At 36.6% G+C, this 18,365-nt stretch overlaps 1 protein-coding gene across 1 annotated transcript; it reads left to right on the forward strand.

Annotated features, from left to right (window-relative positions):
- The first annotated feature begins 917 nt into the window (after nt 1-917).
- On the forward strand, nt 918-16,882 carry CTBS (chitobiase). Its single transcript, XM_029230828.1, is given in 7 exon segments — nt 918-4,244; nt 4,247-4,297; nt 4,300-4,340; nt 10,663-10,834; nt 12,744-12,841; nt 13,233-13,379; nt 16,653-16,882. Coding segments are annotated over 7 exon segments (825 nt in total). The 5' UTR covers nt 918-4,120; the 3' UTR covers nt 16,845-16,882.
- The last annotated feature ends 1,483 nt before the right edge of the window (nt 16,883-18,365 follow it).

An 18,365-nucleotide genomic window follows, 5' to 3' on the forward strand; every position in this document is an offset into this window, starting at 1 on the left:
CCTGGTGTTTCTGACTTTAAATTTTGCTACAGGATGATCTGCGGGCATGTTGTCAATATCTTTGGTCAGGCACAAAGTCAGTTATATCCTATTTTAGGTATGGTACCCGAGCAAGTACCAGAGAATTCACCCTCCCCAGAGCATTAAACCTCCAAACTTCAGCCTGGGTGGGAGAGGGGCAGCTGCCCAGAGACATAAGGCTGGAGAAAGGATCTAGAGATTTCACTGCTTCTCAAGCAGCTTTCACCTATTCCCCTTTATTTTCGGACATCCTAACCTCCATCTCCCCTTCACCCCTAATTCCTGAGGCACTTCTTGTAGTTCCGGAACCTTTTGAAGATTCTGGTTTAAACTGCGTTGTTTCTCAAGTTTCCACACTGTTGGGGCCTGGGACACTTACCCCTCATACTTGTGCTTTCAAGCTTCCAAAATGTTGCTGTCATTTCCCTTCCCTTGTGGGTTGAGGTTTTCACTGGAGTTTAAGCATGGGAGGAGGCGAAATTAGAGGCCGTATTCGAACCGCTGTCTTAATTCAACAGGTATCTGTATCTTCAAAATCTTTGGGCCATTCCAACCATGTAGCACAGTCATCCCTTCCAAGGCATCCTACTTCTCCATTGTGAGGACTCCCCCCAGTTTCAGACTCCACAAGGAAGACACAAACAACTATGACACAGAGCCAAAGAGAGGCACATAGATGGTAGGCGATATACACTTGAGTCAACTGTCTGCCAGGCACCGAGGCCCCGGCTCCCTGGGCTCGACGTGCTACGGGCACCGCGGCCTCGGCCTCTGTCCCTCTCTCCCGCAGCCCCAGATCCCCCGGACTTGGCGACAGCCCAGCTCCTCCCCTGCCCAGCCGGGCAGCTCGGCCCGGCCCCTCCCCTCCCGTCCATAAAGCAGGCGCCGCCAGGGAATTCGGGACAGCTCTGCTGATTCGTGAGCCGCTGGCATGGCCTGGCCGCAGCTCCGGAGCCGGCGCCTTATTCCCTCGCTGCACGGGGCCCTGGAGCTGGCTTCTCTGCTGCTGCCGCTGCTCCTGGCGCTGAGCGTCGGGCTCGGGGCCGACTGCCATTGCCAGGCCCCAGCGCTGTGCCGTCCCATCACCCATCGCCCATCGCCCCGACTTCGAGGTCAGTGGCCTCTCTCCCCTGACGCTCCGGGTCTGGTCCTCAAGGCCCTAAGAGAAGTTACTGTAGTATAACCAAGCCCGAGAAAGAGGTGTTGGGGGCGCAAAACCAGCTTTGACCGCTCGCAGAGGGGCCTTTCCGTCCACAGATTTCCTTCAGCCTTAAAGATGAGGAAATTTTGGCTCAGAGAGGTTGAGTAACTCCTCCCAGGTCTCACAGTAAGTATTCCAACCCAGATCTGACTCTAAGTGCAAGTTCCTTGCATTGCCCTGCTGTGCCTCTCCCCAGGCAGTCTGGCCAGATAAGCAAGGAGGCTGGTAAGGAGATACTCCCTAAGTAGCAACACCCATTGGTTTCCAGGAGAATTGAGGATGAGTTTGAAAGAATCTCAGCACTCCCACGGTCCAGTGGAAGACTGAACGTTCTGCTTACTTTGCTTTTCTATACCTGCCACACAAGAAGGGGGATAAAAATAGGTCTCTAAGTAAAAATTCCATCCACCCACCTAAGAATTTATAAGGCCTTGGGCAGCTTTAAGCAAACACTCTTTCGGAGGTAATGTGAAGACCACTTGTCTGCCTAGAGTTTGATGACTGCACCAGGAACTGGACACATCAGGAAGGTGGAAAAGTTCAGTCCAAAAGAGCAATTCTTGTGTAAACATAGCGACAATTGCCAGTTCTTAATCTAGCAGATTACATTTGAGGCAGGGACATTTAAATGTCAGTTAAAAAAAGTAATATAATTGCTTAGAAGAAATAAAAACGGTGGAAGTGTTTATGGAGAACCTGCCTAGTGTGTAAGCCTAACATCTGAAAGACTTTCTGTAGCACCCAATACCTCTTAGTCGGTTAGGCGGCATCTGTGGGCATTTAGAAAACCAATTATGCAAAGAGGCCAAATTTTGTTCATTTGTATGCTGGTGGTTAATGGTCTTTTCTCTCTACTGACCTATATTTTTCAAAGACAAAGACTAGACTGCATTACTTTTTCCCTTATATATTCAATTGGTTCATCAAGCTATTTTTTTAGTATTTCTATTATATCACAAGCTCTCTGTACATTTTTAACATATTCAATCTTAGTTATCAGAATTGAAATAGGGGTAAGGTTTGTGACATAAATATGATTCTAAGAAGTCTAAAAACAATGGGCTGTTCAGTTTCACATTTTGTAATTTTTATTATTTCAGTGGGTAACTGCCTAGTAGAAAAATGGGTTATGCACAGTTAATTCTGAAAAATAAAAAACCAAAAAGGAGACAGAAAATTAGGAAAAGCCTGGTTTAATTTTTATAGCTAGCTCTCCCCACCCTCACCCATCCATTCTCCTCACAGTGGCCCACTGATCATAGATATCACTCTCCCTTTCTCTCTCCCCCTCTCCCTGTGTGTCTGTCTGTCTCTCTCATTTTTTAATGCAAATCTTATGATCCTCTGCTTAAAATACTTTAATGCTTCCCATTCATCTCAGGAGAAAACAGAAACTCCTCAGTGGTCTACAAAGCCCTACTTGATCCTGCCACCACCTACCTCAGTAGTTTCATCAGTTTCACCTGTTTCCACATACTTTCAGGATTTTTGTGCTCCAGCCTCACTGACCTTCTTTTGGCTCCAGAAATTCAGAATTCTCCTGAGGTATTGAGACCTTTGCCCTTTTTTGTTCCCTCTTCTGAGAATGCTCTTTTTTGTGCACTGGTACCCCTCCTCTGTCCCCTGTCTAGGTCATTGCCCAGATTTCAGTCCTCCCCTAAAGAGTGTAGTCCTCAGGGAAGTTTTCCTGCCCTACCAGGGTCGCAGGTCCCCTTTATATGCTGTCATGGCGCCCTGCATTTCCATGTAGCCCTTAACACTATTGCATTAAATAACCAATGGACCTGGTCTATGTCACTAATGCCTAACAATATACCCTGCCTATACCTTACTGGGATTCAATAAATATTTGCTAAATCAATGAATTAACACCTTATTTGGGATAAAGTAAAAATGATCAGTGCTTCTAATATTATCTGTGGAGAAAAAAATACAGGAGAAACATAACATCAACCACCTTAGTATTTAACTTGAGTACTAGTCTAAGAAGTAAGGTTCACCAGAAATCATTCATAGTAAATGCAGTATCTATGAGTCCATCTGCAGCAGCCAGAAACTTGAGTATTTTCAACCTCCTCCCCTTCTCTTACCTTACTCATTCAGTGGGTCAGAGTCCTGTTAATTTTGCCTTCTTAGGATCTTCCAGATTTATTCATTTATCTCATAGTCTCCGCTGCTCCACAACTTTAGTTGAGGTCACCATCATCTCTGGCCTGCATTCTTCCAAAGCTTTCCTATTAGATATTCTGCCTCCAGTTTTGCCTCTTTAAACCATTTTCCACTTCAGCTGAAGGGATTTTTCTAAAATGCATACCTAAAATACGTATATTCTCTTTTTAAAACCCTTTCCCTTGGAATAATTTCTCAAGAGGGCTTCAAGGTCTTTCATGATTTAACCCTGCCTACCACCCTCAGGTTCTTCACTGTTGTCTCCCTCCAAATTTTAGGCGTCAGCAAACCTCCATGCTCTGCCTCCAGGCCTTCACACTTGCCCCTATTTCTTCCTAGCCTACCGTCTCCTACTTTCCAGGCCCCACTAATTTCCTCTGCCACCAGTTAATTGGGACCCCTATGTCTTATTCACTGTTTTACTCTCAGTGCCTGGCATATGATCAATGTTTAATTGTTACTTTGGGTGCATGATGACCCTTAGCTAGCCATAGTCCATGATTTCTTCTTTTAATTTGATAATATTACTAATTATTCATAATGGTTATTTCGAAGATTAATGACTAATGATTTTCTGTGATCTTGATATATTATTTCTTCATTTGGAAAACTTAAATTTGGGGCTTAGTATTCCAAAATTATGAGGTGTTTTAAAGACATTTGGATGTCTTTGGAATGAGTTTGTGAAGTAAATTTTATTAATCTGTCAAAAGCATATATGTACAAAAGATGTATATTTCTTCCATAGGAGATGTATCCATAAGGGATATCATTAATGCTACTTTCAGAGCATCCTGGTTAGCTCAACAAGTTAAGCTGGCCAAAACACAATATATGGATGGAATTAATCTAGACAAGAAGTTGCTCGTTCATCACATGAATATTATGCGTTAACTGCTTTAGTCAAAAAACTGCAGACTCTTTCCAGCGTGAAATTGAGGGATCACAGGTAAAAATTCATTTGGTGTTTTTTGGAAACCCCTTATTTTTCCTACCAAAATGTGTTCATAGGGGGCTTCCCTGGTGGCGCAGTGGTTGAGAGTCCGCCTGCCGATGCAGGGGACGCGGGTTCGTGCTCCGGTCTGGAAGGATCCCACATGCCGTGGAGCGGCTGGGCCCGTGAGCCATGGCCGCTGGGCCTGCGCGTCCGGAGCCTGTGCTCCGCAATGGGAGAGGCCACAGCAGTGAGAGGCCCGCATAACACACACACACAAAAAAAATGTGTTCATGAAGGTATGGCAAATAGAATCTCAGTTTTATTGAGTAGGAAGAGTTTCAGTACATCCTAAAAAATTTTCTGGAACTTTTGAGTTCTTAACTAGAGAAGTTTTATAAAATTTTAAGGTGCCAAATCTGTTCTTTATTCACATCAGGATACAATACTGGAATTGCCCCACCTACCTGCCTTGCAGCAGAGTTAGAAATATTAGATAGGCAATGGGAATCAGGAAGAATTTAGCTGCCCAGGCTCTGCTTTCATCAGTGCAGGACAGAAACAGCTCTTGCCTAAGAGTAGAGGTAGTTCTGGGGAAGTGTCTCACTTGCTCCATAGACTCTGAATTACTTTGTAAAGCACCCAAGGCCCAGTAAGGCTCAAAGCCTAATTCCATAGAGCTTGTCAGTGCTATGACAAAAGGCAGTATTTCCCTACTACCATAATGAGCATGATCAGAGAGAAGATCACAACATAAGGCATCTTGCCAGGCAATGTGTGAGTAACAGAAGGACAGTGTGGCCCCAGATCAGTGATTCTCAAAACTGGTCATACACCAAGATAACCAGGAATCTTAAAAAAATTAAACACACACACGTACACTGGATCCCACTCCCAGAGATTCTTATTCAGAGAAATGCAAACCAAAACTACAATGAGGTATCACCTCACACCAGTCAGAATGGCCATCATTAAAAACTCTACAGGGCTTCCCTGGTGGTGCAGTGGTTGAGAATCTGCCTGCTAATGCAGGGGACACAGGTTCGAGCCCTGGTCTTGGAGGATCCCACACGCCGCGGAGCAACTAGGCCCGTGAGCCACAACTACTGAGCCTGTGCATCTGGAGCCTGTGCTCTGCCACAAGAGAGGCCGTGATAGTGAGAGGCCTGCACACCGCGATGAAGAGTGGCCCCCGCTTGCCACAACCAGAGAAAGCCCTCGTACAGAAACGAAGACCCAACACAGCAAAAATAAATAAATAATTAATAAACTCCTACCCCCAACATCTTCTTTAAAAAAAAAAAAAGTCTACAAATAATAAATGCTGGAGAGGGAGTGGAGAAAAAGGAACCCTCCTACACTGTTGATGGGAATGTAAATTGGTGCAGCCACTATGGAGAACAGTATGGAGATTCCTTAAAAAACTAAAAATAGAGTTGCCATATGATCCTGCAGTCCCACTCCTGGGCATATACCCAGACAAAACTATAATTCGAAAAGACATATTCACCTCAGTGTTCATAGCACCACTATTTACAATAGCCAACACATGGAAGCAACCTAAATGTCTGCTGACAGGTGAATGGATAAAGAAGATGTGGTATATATACACAATGGAATATTACTCAGCCATAAAAAAGAATGAAATAGTGCCATTTGCAGCAACATGGAGGGACCTAGAGATAATCATATTAAATGAAGTCAGACAGAGACAAATATCATATGTTATCACTTATACGTGGAATCTAAAAAGTGATACAAATAAACTTATTTATAAAACAGAAATAGACTCACAGACAAAGAAAACAAACTTATGATTACCAAAGGCGATAGCAGTGGGGGGGAGGTAGGGGGGAGATAAATTAGTAGTTTGGGATTAACATATACACACTACTATATACAAAACAGATAAACAAAAAGGACCTACTGTATAGCACAGGGAACTATATTCAATATCTTGTAATAACCTATAATGGAAAAGAATCTGAAAAAGAATAGGTGTATATATATGTACAACTGAATCACTTTGCTGTACACCTGAAACTAACACAACACTTTAAATTAACTATACGTCAATAAAAAAGTATATTACAGAAATTATAAAGGAACACATTAGGATGTTTCCTTCTTAAAAAAAACTATACAATAATTTGTTAGTGAACACGTAAAAAATGATGTAAATTTTTTTTTTTTTTTAAATGATGTAAATTTTGACATCCAAAACAGAAAATGTCGGGTGGTGGAGTATAAAAATGTAGAGCTTTTGTATGTGTTCTAAGTTGTTAACAGTTTAAAATAGACTGTTGTAACTATAAGATGTTTTAAAAAGTTATTTTTTCAGGTGTACAACATAATGATTCGATATTTGTATATACTGCAAAATGATCACCACAATAAGTCTAGTTAACTTCCATCACCATACATAGTTACAAAATTCTTTTTAATGTAAGCCACATGATAACCAAAAAGCAAAAACCTACATTAGATGTACAAAAGAAAATCAGAAAGGAATCAAGCATGCCACTACAGGGAATCACAAAGAAAGAGAGCAAGAAAAGAAGAAAGGAAAAAAGGAATTAGAAAATAGCCAGAAAACAATTAACAAAATGGCAATATTATGTAGAAACCTATCAGTAATTACTTTAAATGGACTAAATTCTTGAATCAAAAGACACAGAGTGGCTGAATGGATTAAAAAAAACAAGATCCAACTATACGCCGCCTATAAGAGACTCACTTCAGCTTTAAGGACACACATAGACTAAAAATGAAAGGATTGAAAAACTAGTTCCAGGCAAATGGAAACCAAAAGTGAGCAGGGGTAGCTATATTTATATCAGACAAAATAGACTTTAAGCCAAAAATGGTAACAAGAGACAAAGTTCATTATATAATTATAAAAGGGTCAGTTCATCAAGAAGATATAACAATTTCAAATATTTATTGTGGGTGCTCCACATCAGAGCACCCAAATATATTAAATAAACACTAAGGTATCTGAAGGGAGAAACGGACAGCAATATAATATTAGTAGAGGACTTTAATACTCCACTTTCAGCAATGGACAGCTTATTCAGACAGATAATCAATAGGGAAACGTCAATAAGGAAACTGCAGTTAGATACAGTTAGGCTGGTAAAAGGTATAAACTTTGTTGTAAGATGAATAAGGTCTGAGGATTTAGTGCAAAACATGATGACTATAGTTGATTGTACTGTATTGTATAATTTGAAATTTGCTGAGAGTAGAATTTTAGTGTTATCACCAAAATAAATAAGGTGATGGCTATGTTAATTAACTTGATGGGAATACTTTTGCATATATATGCATATCATCATATTGTACACTTAAAATATATTACAATTTTACTTGTCTATTATACCTTAGTAAAGCTGAGAAAAAACTGCTAGGCTAGACAGTGAGTTTTTTGAAGGCAGGAACCAGTTCCTTGATGTCTAACACAATGTTTAAAAATTACTTATTGAATATATGAATGATACCTGCCTTTCAAAATTTTAAATCTAGTTAAGTAGGATATATATAGTATAAACTAATGACTCTAAATCTATCTCAGAATCACCTGGGAGTGCTTGTTAAAAATATGCCCAGAAGTTGATTCTGGCATAGATTCTAGGAACTGTATTTTTACCAAGTGTGATAGGTGATTCTGTTGTAGTTGGTCAACATGAATTTGAGAGTCACTGGAAAAATAATAAATGATGTAACGATCAACATCTCTGTGGCTTTATACAAGTAGGGAAGGTTTGTCAGTGTGGAATTCAGCTTTTCAGATGAGTACAATTTAGATCAAGAATAGCAAATACCTGGTATACAAGCCACCATACTCCTCTCCTCACACATTTTGGTCTCAGAAACTTTTCCCTCATTCTCTAGATTGCTGTTGTTAATAGGGTAGAATTAATGTATGGAAACTTATTTGCTAGTCCTGATTAAGCTATAGTGAAAGAGCAAGGGGGAAGAGACTGAGCAAAGATTTTGCAGTAGGAATGTCTATTTCCATGTTTGAGGGGCAAGTAGAGCAATTTGGGCTACTATGTCAAGTTCATGTTAGTTAAGTTAGTGGGAAGTAGAGTAGTTAAGTTAGTGGGAAGTAGAGTTGCCAAGATGAACCAGATTGTGGAAGATCCAGGATGTGACACTGAAGAGTATGCATTTTATTCTGTATGTAATGGGTAATGTGTATAGAAAGTATCTGGGGAAGATTATTTATGGTAGTACGTAAAAAAGTCTAGAGGAGAAAGAGAGACCTGTAAGGACTAACCCAGTAATACAATAACTTGGAATTTATGGTTTGAACTGGGATGATGGCATAACCCTAACACTCAGCAAGTGTTCAATATTCATTCAATTAATTAATTAATGGAAAGGAATGGGCAGAAAAACTGTGAGAGGCCACCCAAAGGAAAATGTGAGATTAGTTATGGGGTGTGAGGGAAGAAGAGTCACAAAATGGCCCAAAGGTTCTTAAACTGGTGACCAGAAGAAAATGACTAATATAGAGCCCCAGGAAGGAGAAATGAGTTTTTGGGAAAAGAGGATAATTTAGGATTATAGAATTTGTGATCACAGAATTAAAGAGCTAGAAGTGCTCTTGAAGAATTCTTTCTACACCTTCATTGTTACATGTGGGAAAACAGATCAGATATTTAAAATGAAATAACCTAGTTATAAGAGAGCCAAGATAAGAACCAAAGTCTTTTGATTTCTTTTCTAATTTCTTTTCTAATAATGCTGCCTTCTCAAAAATATGAGATTAACCATGACAGGAAACCCAGGTGAAAATATTCTCACTGCTCAGGAGGAAACCCAGGTGAAAATATTCTCACTGCTCAGGAGAGAGGTAAGGACTTACAAAATGGATTTGAAATTTACCTGCTTAGAGGTAATCACTTTCTCTATTACCTTATACTTCCATTTTGTAAGAGGGGACAGTGATAAAATGAAGTCCAATATGTAAAAATTTCACTTTATAACCTATTTTGCTGGAGAGCTTTGGGGAAAGCCTAGACTTACAAAGCAGAGCTTCCTTTAGTGTTAATAATGAAAGAATTACAGAGAGCATTTTGAGAAAGTCCTAAAAAGAGTTATAGTAGAATAAATTAGCCAAAGTGTAAAAATTTAACTAAAATACCTCAATTTTTTGTAATATTAATCAATACATTTATTGAGAGCCTAATTAAGAAGAAAACTTTTAATGAAGCTTTAGAATGTTTGCAGACCTATATTAATAAAATAAAGCTAATATTCAGTTAAGGCAATAAATCTTTTTTTTTTACATTAGGTCTCGGAACTTACTTATTTTATAACTGAAAATTTGACCCTTTGACCAACATCTTAAGGCAATAAATCTTTTTTTTTTTTTTTTTTTTTCCGGTACGCGGGCCTCTCACTGTTGCGGCCTCTCCCGTTGCGAAGCATAGGCTTGGGATGCACAGGCCCAGAGGCCATGGCTCACAGGCCCAGCTGCTCCGCGGCATGTGGGATCTTCCCGGACCGGGGCACGAACCCGCGTCCCCTGCATCGGCAGACGGACTTTTAACCACTGCGCCACCAGGGAATCCCGGCAATAAATCTTTTAAAGAGATTCATCCTTATTGAGGACTGGCTCACTATTCAAAAATGAAAGATAATTTAACACTCAAGTTTTATTTGAATATTTCCATAAAATAAGACCATTTAAGTGATTTGTTCAACATTTTGAGTTGATTAATTTATACTTGTAGCCATAAAACACCACTACTCTTTAACTATAATGTTGGACTAAACTTACCATGTAAAGTAATTGTAAATCAAGGGCTCAAGCTGCCAACACAGTCCAGTAAGCTTGTGCCAAGAGATGACCAATTTAGCTTGCATGATATTTTTAAGAACTTTCGTATTCGAATTCTTTTAGTGTGCTTTTACTCTCTAGTTGCTTATGGGCCCTACCACACCCTACTGTGATTACAACAGTTTCCTTCAGTCAGTCGAGTTGCTAGTCTGTCCTCTGGAGGCATGTGACTTTAAACTCCTCTTCTACACAGTGCCTGCTCCTGGTCATTGTATATGTCCAAATATGCCTGTGTCCAAATATATGTCCATTATCTAAATATATGTCCAAAACATTGTCCAAAATATATGTCTGGGTCAGTCCATGTAGGCAAAAAATATATTTCTTAGAATTGTTCTAGTTCCATACATGTCAAACCTTAAGTCAGACACATAAGTGGTTCTTTTTGAGGGGGGGAGTAATATGAGGCAAGAGAATATATAATCAACAAAACATCTGCCATAATATGCATATTTGATCATGTTACATAAAATGGTTTTCCCACAGGTAACCTTTGATGTATCTTGGTCTCCAAACTGCTTAGGTAGGAGGTGCTATAATTATACTGGAATTGCAGATGCTTGTGACTTTCTCTTTGTGATGTCTTATGGTGAACGAAGTCTGGTCTGGTCACAATGTATTGCAGGAGCCAATTCTCCCTATACTAAGACATTAACTGGTAAGAATTCACAAAACAATTATTTATCAGCGATATTAATTCTATAACCTCAAACATTAAGATATATTTTAGTATTTCTAAGTCATTTGTATACCTTTTCCATTCGTAACGCTTTCTTGAAACATATAAAAACCTCTTAATTTGAGAGCTTTAAAGTTTACAAAAAGTTTTAAAGTTCTGAAGTTTTCAATTACCTCTAAAAAGTCTTGGGAGGTAGGTGTATTATATTAACTCTCTATTATAGATAAGATGAAGGGTGATAAGTTCTCATGATTGCACAGCTATTAAGTATTATATGGTTGGAACTAAAGCAGATGTTCTAACTTCAAGTCAACACTCTTGTCAGAAAGTTACACGAAGAAGATATTTGCTTACTTAGAATTTGATAGAATATTTTTGTTGAAATAACCAATGTTAAATAATTTAATAGCAAAGGTAGCTATAATATGAGTACCTATTATACATGATTGATAGGACTGGCTTTATCTTTTTTGGCATTTACTATTAGTACCCATGCTACATTAAAAATTATATTCCTATTAGAATTAAGAGTACTTCTGGGGCTTCCCTGGTGGCGCAGTGGTTGAGAGCCCACCTGCCGATGCAGGGCACACGGGTTCGTGCCCCGGGTCCAGGAAGATCCCACATACCGCGGAGCGGCTGGGCCCGTGGGCCATGGCCGCTGAGCCTGTGCGTCCGGAGCCTGTGCTCTGCAACGGGAGAGGCCATAACAGTGAGAGGCCCGCGTACCGCAAGAAAAAAAAAAAAGAGTACTTCTGATCTGTCATTCATATGATGTGGCCTTTGCATTATTCTTTCCAAAGTTTGGATTGGTTTATATCCCATCAACCAATTGAATTAAAGATTGCTTGCTATCTTTTGGACTTAAGTGAGATTTTCTGGGATAGTTAGCATAGATTTAAGTGTTGAGTAATAAAAATTATTTTCTTTTTCATATAGAGGTAAAATCATAGAACCTGGCCTCATTTTATCATGTCCTAATTGTCTGGATAGAATAGTCTGATCATAAGCATATACTCTTTAAAATTTGAAAAATAATTTGTGTTATAATACAAAATAATTATTTAACCCAATGTTTGCCAACTGTGTTTATGAAAGAGATGATAATTATGTATATCAATAAAAGGTTCATTATCAAATATGTTTGGGAAATGATGCATACTCCACCCCTCTCTTGGATATTTAATAGTACACAATAACTTTAAAGCCTCTGAAAAACAGCAAATTTACTCAACATTCTAGCTAATCTTGGAACATATCTTGGTGGGAAAACATAATTTGCAGCATGGGCAAGAAAGGGATTGATAGTACCAGGAATTTGTTCATTTTTCTCTTTGTTTCCTATAACTACAGATTATCTGCTACAGAGTAAGATGGGGTCATTCCTTATCCCAAGCTGTAATCCATGCTTATAGGATATTGATAAAATGTGGAACACTTGTGTGTTCTGTAAGTAATTGTGAGACCACACCTGCCAGAAAGTTTAAGACTTATAGAACTTTTTTTAAAGCTTTAGAATCTAGAATATCAAATCCATGCCTTAGCAGTTAATAGACACAATTAGCATGCTTTCCTAAAATGTGTCATTGTTACTAAAATGTGTCATTGTTCCTAAAATTAAATTTTGTGAATTTTTTGCTTCAATTTGTTCTAAATTGTTTTGAATGTTCTCTATTATTCAAAAAGCAATTGTTTAGAAAGTGATACCAAATTTATAGTTCTTAAGAGATGACTTTTATAATATATTCGAGAAACACTATATTAGTATTTTACATAAATGTACCTGTTGTTACAAACTTGGATTCTGAGTGGGTGCATAGCTTGTATGAAGACATTAGTAGACATATGAAGAGAAAAAAATATGCTTTTTCTGTTCCTATTTGATTAGGATATGATGACTACATCAAGATAGGCATTAACCCTAAGAAACTTGTAATGGGTATTCCCTGGTATGGTTATGATTATACCTGCCAAAATCTATCAGCGGTAAGAACAGATCATTTCTTATGTAATTTTTTTCTCTTTCTATTATATTTTTTAGAGTCTGTTTTGTTTCCTCTATATAAACTTCATTTTATTTTTAATTTAGAAATTTCTCTCTATATAGAATATATACACTTTATTGAGAATTTATTTAATATAGTTTGAGACTAAAATATAGACAGTTTATTTTAAATAATTAAATCCCATACAAGTTTCTGAATATTATATTTCTATTTAGTAATGAAATTTAACTTTTATTCCATATAGTCAGGTTATCTATTTATAGTATATATTTTATGTCTAATAAATAATTTTATTATATTTTTGGATTTGCTTAATTGCTTAAGATTTGCTTAATTGATAATCTATAACATGAACATTTTTGCATTTCTAGAATCATGTTTGTACCACTGCAAAATACCCTTGTAAAGATGCTGTATACTGTCAGGTGGCCTATCAAATGATCATGAAGCAAGTAAATAGTTCTACTTCTGGAAGACTGTGGGATAAAATTCAGCAGTCTCCTTATTATCACTATCAAGTAAGACTTTTCACAAGTTATCAATCTTTAGTTTTCATAATTGTGTATTTTCATAATTACATATTTGAAAGTAAGATTTTCTATCAGTTTTCTTATAGGGTACAACATACAGACTGCTGTTTACATGAGTAGACTTGTCTTTGAATCTGTGTAATCAGGAACTTTACTTCCCTTGTGAGCAATTCAAGTTATGCTAATAGTGGAACTGCTCTGCATGGACCACTTGTCATTTTAGATGATATAATAAAAACATGTGTATCACAAACAGGATTTCCTTAAGAGTTGTCAATTATAAATGATGTCTGTGGCTTTTGAAAGAGCTTTGGGCCAAAATGGGTTGCTTGCTCTGAAAACCTCTATTTCAAAGTAGCCCCAAAATTCTGATGAGGCTCTTATATAGGGAGGAATGAGGCTGAGAACAGGAGATGTGTCATCAGGGACTTCACAATGGAAAATGGTATCATTTCAAATTTATTCCACAATTCAAACTATGTGATATTCAACAAAATTAAAAATTAGAGACAGAAAAATATTACAAACAGAAATTTGAAGAAACAGAGTAAATGACTAGCAATTCTGTCAGGTAGTGTTTGATAAATAGGAATTGCCATACCAAAGGGACAAAGAAAAGTTATCTTTTCCATAGTTTACCTTTAGCATAATAAAAACTTTTTCACACCTCAAAAATCTAAGTACAAACCATCTTTAATTTACCTTGAATTATGTTACTACAAAAGGAACCCTAAAATGATATGATGAACGTTAATTCCAGCAACAATTTATATTTCTTTCTAATGGTCTGGTACCCATTTACAAAAGGATGACTGCAAATATACAAATTTAATAAATTATAATTGATATACATGTACATGCCTGTATATCAATTATGTAGAAAGCTTTAGTGTAGAGCTTTTTAAACTTTAGAATCTTAAGTATAAACATTAAACTAGCGTACACTGTGATCCTGTCTTTACCAAACAGTATTTATAGAACTCTGTTCTGGGAACTGTTAATAACACATAGACACCACACACCCACACACACTAGTGGTTACCAGTGGGAAGAGTAGGGGCGATGGGCAAGACAGGGGTGGGGGAGTGGGAGGTACAAACTGTTGGGTATAAGATAGGCTCAAGGATGTATTGTACAACACAGGGAATATAGCCAGTATTTTGTAATAACTGTAAATGGAAAGTAACCTTTAAAATTGTATAATTTTTTTTTCATTTTAAAGATTAAACTTAAAAAGAATATACTAAAAAAACACAAACACACACACAAACACACACAAATACACATGCATGTGCCATGGCCAAATATATTTGGAAAACACTACAAACTGTAAGTCTCTCTTGGAGATTTATAATATATAACATTATATTCAAGGATTTAAGATGTACTACAGTACATAAAGCCACTTAATTGTTTAACATAGAACCCTGTTTCCTAGCACTCTTAGAAACATGCAGGGGAACAGTGTTTCATGGATATCAGTTTGGTAAAGGGTTTGTTTAACCAATTATACATAGTTTGGAAATATGTAATTTAGAATAAATACTTTACCCTATGATGTACTGTTTTTTGTAATTCCTGACTTATTTTTTCTTTAATGCATAAGAAGACACATTCTTTAAGATTTTAGAACTCAGGAAACATTTTGATGAGCCTTGAAAACCATTCATTTAATGGCACTTCAGACAACCATCTATTTATAACCAATTTGTTCTTCTTCATTCATTGTAAAATTCCACAGCAACCCAAATCAAGTTTTTGTTTTCACTGAAGAGAATCATTCTGCTTTCTTATGCTGTCTCAGCAATAGCAGCTTCATCTTGCACTCAATATTCTTGGAGGCATACATTCCTTAACCAGACATCTGTCAAACTTACATATACTCAGTTTTTTATCCTTTGATCCTTCACTATTTGAGGCATTTGAAATTTCTTAACATATCAAAAAGGCTCAAAGTACTAGCTAGAATGATGGCAAAATTCAAAGGTGCATGTCTTTGGGTTTGCCCCGACTCTACAAAAATAAATCTTTCTATATTTAGGTACAGGTTTTGCAAGTTGCCTTTTAATATTGAGTCACAATTGGAACTAGAGCATGTATAGCTTTTTCTAGCTCTAAAGATTTTAAAGAATGGAATATAAGATATAGTATGAGATATGCTTGTATGTAATGAATCTACTATACTTAAATATGCCATAGCTTATTCATTTACCAAGTGACTATTGTCCTTTAAAGCAGTCATATTAGGAGATGATTCTAATTCTCGTGGTGCTACCATAAATAGAAATATTACTGGTATTCATTGAGAACTGTCTTTAAAGAGTTCCCCAGACGTATATAAAAATCAGTAAATTATTTTAAATCACAGATCATTCTATTTTTACTTCCTATCTTTTTCTCTTCCTTTACCCTTTTGCCTAATTCTGCTCCTTTCCTCTTTCTTTTATCCTTTATCCATAGCTTACATACCTTATAAAAGAGACTGTGTTTAGCACTAGATAGAGGCAAGTGATGTTGGGGAGAAGGACTTTACAGGGTGGAAGGTGAGCATAAGACTAGTTTCTAGTTTGTGGTTCTTAGGTGGGTGCCTAAGTCACCCATGGGGTCCAGACCCAACAGGCTCTTAGACTCAATTCTGTAAGACCTAGAAAAGGAGATGTTTTCTTTGTCCACTGCCATTCATCATAAACAAAATCACCTGTTGAGCTCCTAACTAGGCACATTTCCAGGAACTGTAAGGAAATCCAAAAAAGTATATAAGCTGGTTTTAGAGGACAAAAGCAGTGATTCTCCTTAACCTTGGCTACATATCAGAATCACCTAATGGAACATTAAAACATAACATAAAGAAACAAATAAATATATGTTATAGCACTAGCCCTGGAAGATTTTGATTCAATAGGTTTCATGTGGTGTGGGTCCCAAGAATCTGCTTTTAAAAGCCCTCACAAGTGATTCAAATGTGTACAGTACATCTTGGTTGATAATCATCAGATCAGAGCAAGGAAAGAATCTTAGGGCATGAGAAGGACTTTAAATAGGATATACTGGGAGGCTCATTTGTGTAATCTCTATTGTTGTAAAAGTGCCATAAGCAATGATATCTAGAAAGTATTACATATACAACCATGGAAAGTATTATGTATGCCCTAAAATTTTTATTATTTCATTGAACCCTTCTTGAATCATTGGATTTAAGAAACACTTTTCCCTCTTATTGCACTGAATACTTTAAAGTTACATTTTAATTTATTTGTATAGGATCAGGCTGGCCATTTTCATCAAGTGTGGTATGATGACCCTCAGAGCATTTCTCTAAAGGCAGCATATGTACAAAACCGTGGCTTACTCGGCATTGGCATGTGGCATGCAAACTGTCTTGACTACTCTGGAGATGCTATAGACAAACAGCAAACTGAAGAAATGTGGAAAGCTTTAAAACCAAAGCTGTGACAGAGATGAACATCTTTTGTTAAACTATTAAGGTTTAGAAAAATGATCTGTTTAAACAGATCTAGTTTCTTGAAGAGATTAAAAAATATATACCTTTTTTCAGATTGCTACATATTTTAGTTATTAGTGTACTCAAAAACAGATAAAGAATAAAGAATTGCTTCGATTGTTTGAATTTGAAAAATACATACCTATTTATATCTTCAGTGTACAACAACATAAAGGTAAGAAACAAGTCAACCTACCATATCAAATATTCTTCTGTATGATGTTTAATATTATAGTTGGGAACAACTGCTTTCACAATTTTATTATGCTAAAATTTCCTCCATATTAAAATATATGCTTACCAATCAATGCTAATTTCTAAAATATGTATAATTTGAAGTAGAAATTTTTTGCTTAGAAATACATTTTTAAAAATTTAGTCTTTGGGAATCAGTTTGCTCTATATTTTTTATTAATCTAAATTTAAAACCTGCAATTTTGTGTCTTTAGGTTCATTTGATGCAAATCATTTTTCTCCTTCCTGATTCCATATAGCACTCATGTTCTCTGAGTCACCTGAATTAAACTCACTTATGCCTCCGGCGGGGGGGGGTGGGGATAATGAATATAAAGGATCAAAATACTTAGAAAATACAAGAAGATAACTTAGTAGTAATATTTTGAATTAGTAGGTTAGAGCCACCTAATATTTTCCAACTAAATTATTTTTTTGAGGTTATATCTTAAATGTTTATGAAAAACTTGGTGTTGAACCCGATTCTATTCATTAGCATTTACCCTTCCAATTATTAATATTCCTTCATTTATGAACATCTATAATATATTTCTTGGTTAGTTTTGTTTCCATGGTTAAATTTTTTCATTTTCTATATCTGCATTTTACTTTTAATTATCTAAAGACATTGGTTTCTCAACTGTTTTATTCTTTCTAAAAGAGACATTTTGTGCAAAGAAATGTACAGAGGTCTCAGTTTCCTTTCTCAAGACAATTAAGAAGAATATTGTGTAGAACTTATATTAGTTCCTATAAATACTTAGATTAGAAATCTGCATCCTTAAACTCTGGATTTACATAAATCCTGCCTTTCCTGTACATTTTTCCCTCTCCAAATTGGAATAAATGACAATTCAGTCATCTGTTAGGAGAATATTTCATCTCCTACTTGCACAATTATTTACAGCAAAGTAAAACCAACCATTTTCCATAGTACTTGCTGAATTACTGCTGTCTTTGTATTTTTAAAATAAATTTTAAAAATTTAAATTCTTAGTACTAATCTCTACATAGCTGTAGATGCAAGTTAGATTCATACTTATTAAAATATATGATTTTTCATATTACAGTCATTCTAGGTATTACATTTTAAGACTATTAAAAAATGAAAATAATGAAATATAGTACTGTAAAATAATATGTTACACATCTGAAACCTTCAAAAATAGTCAAATAGACACCATTTTGCTTTTTTACGTCTAATATTTCCTGAAACACTGTATAATAAACACATGAAA

This window comes from Monodon monoceros, unplaced genomic scaffold, assembly GCF_005190385.1.
Source record: "Monodon monoceros isolate NGI ecotype Baffin Bay Population unplaced genomic scaffold, NGI_Narwhal_1 Super_Scaffold_18, whole genome shotgun sequence".
In the NCBI taxonomy this organism is placed as follows: Eukaryota; Metazoa; Chordata; class Mammalia; order Artiodactyla; family Monodontidae; genus Monodon; species Monodon monoceros.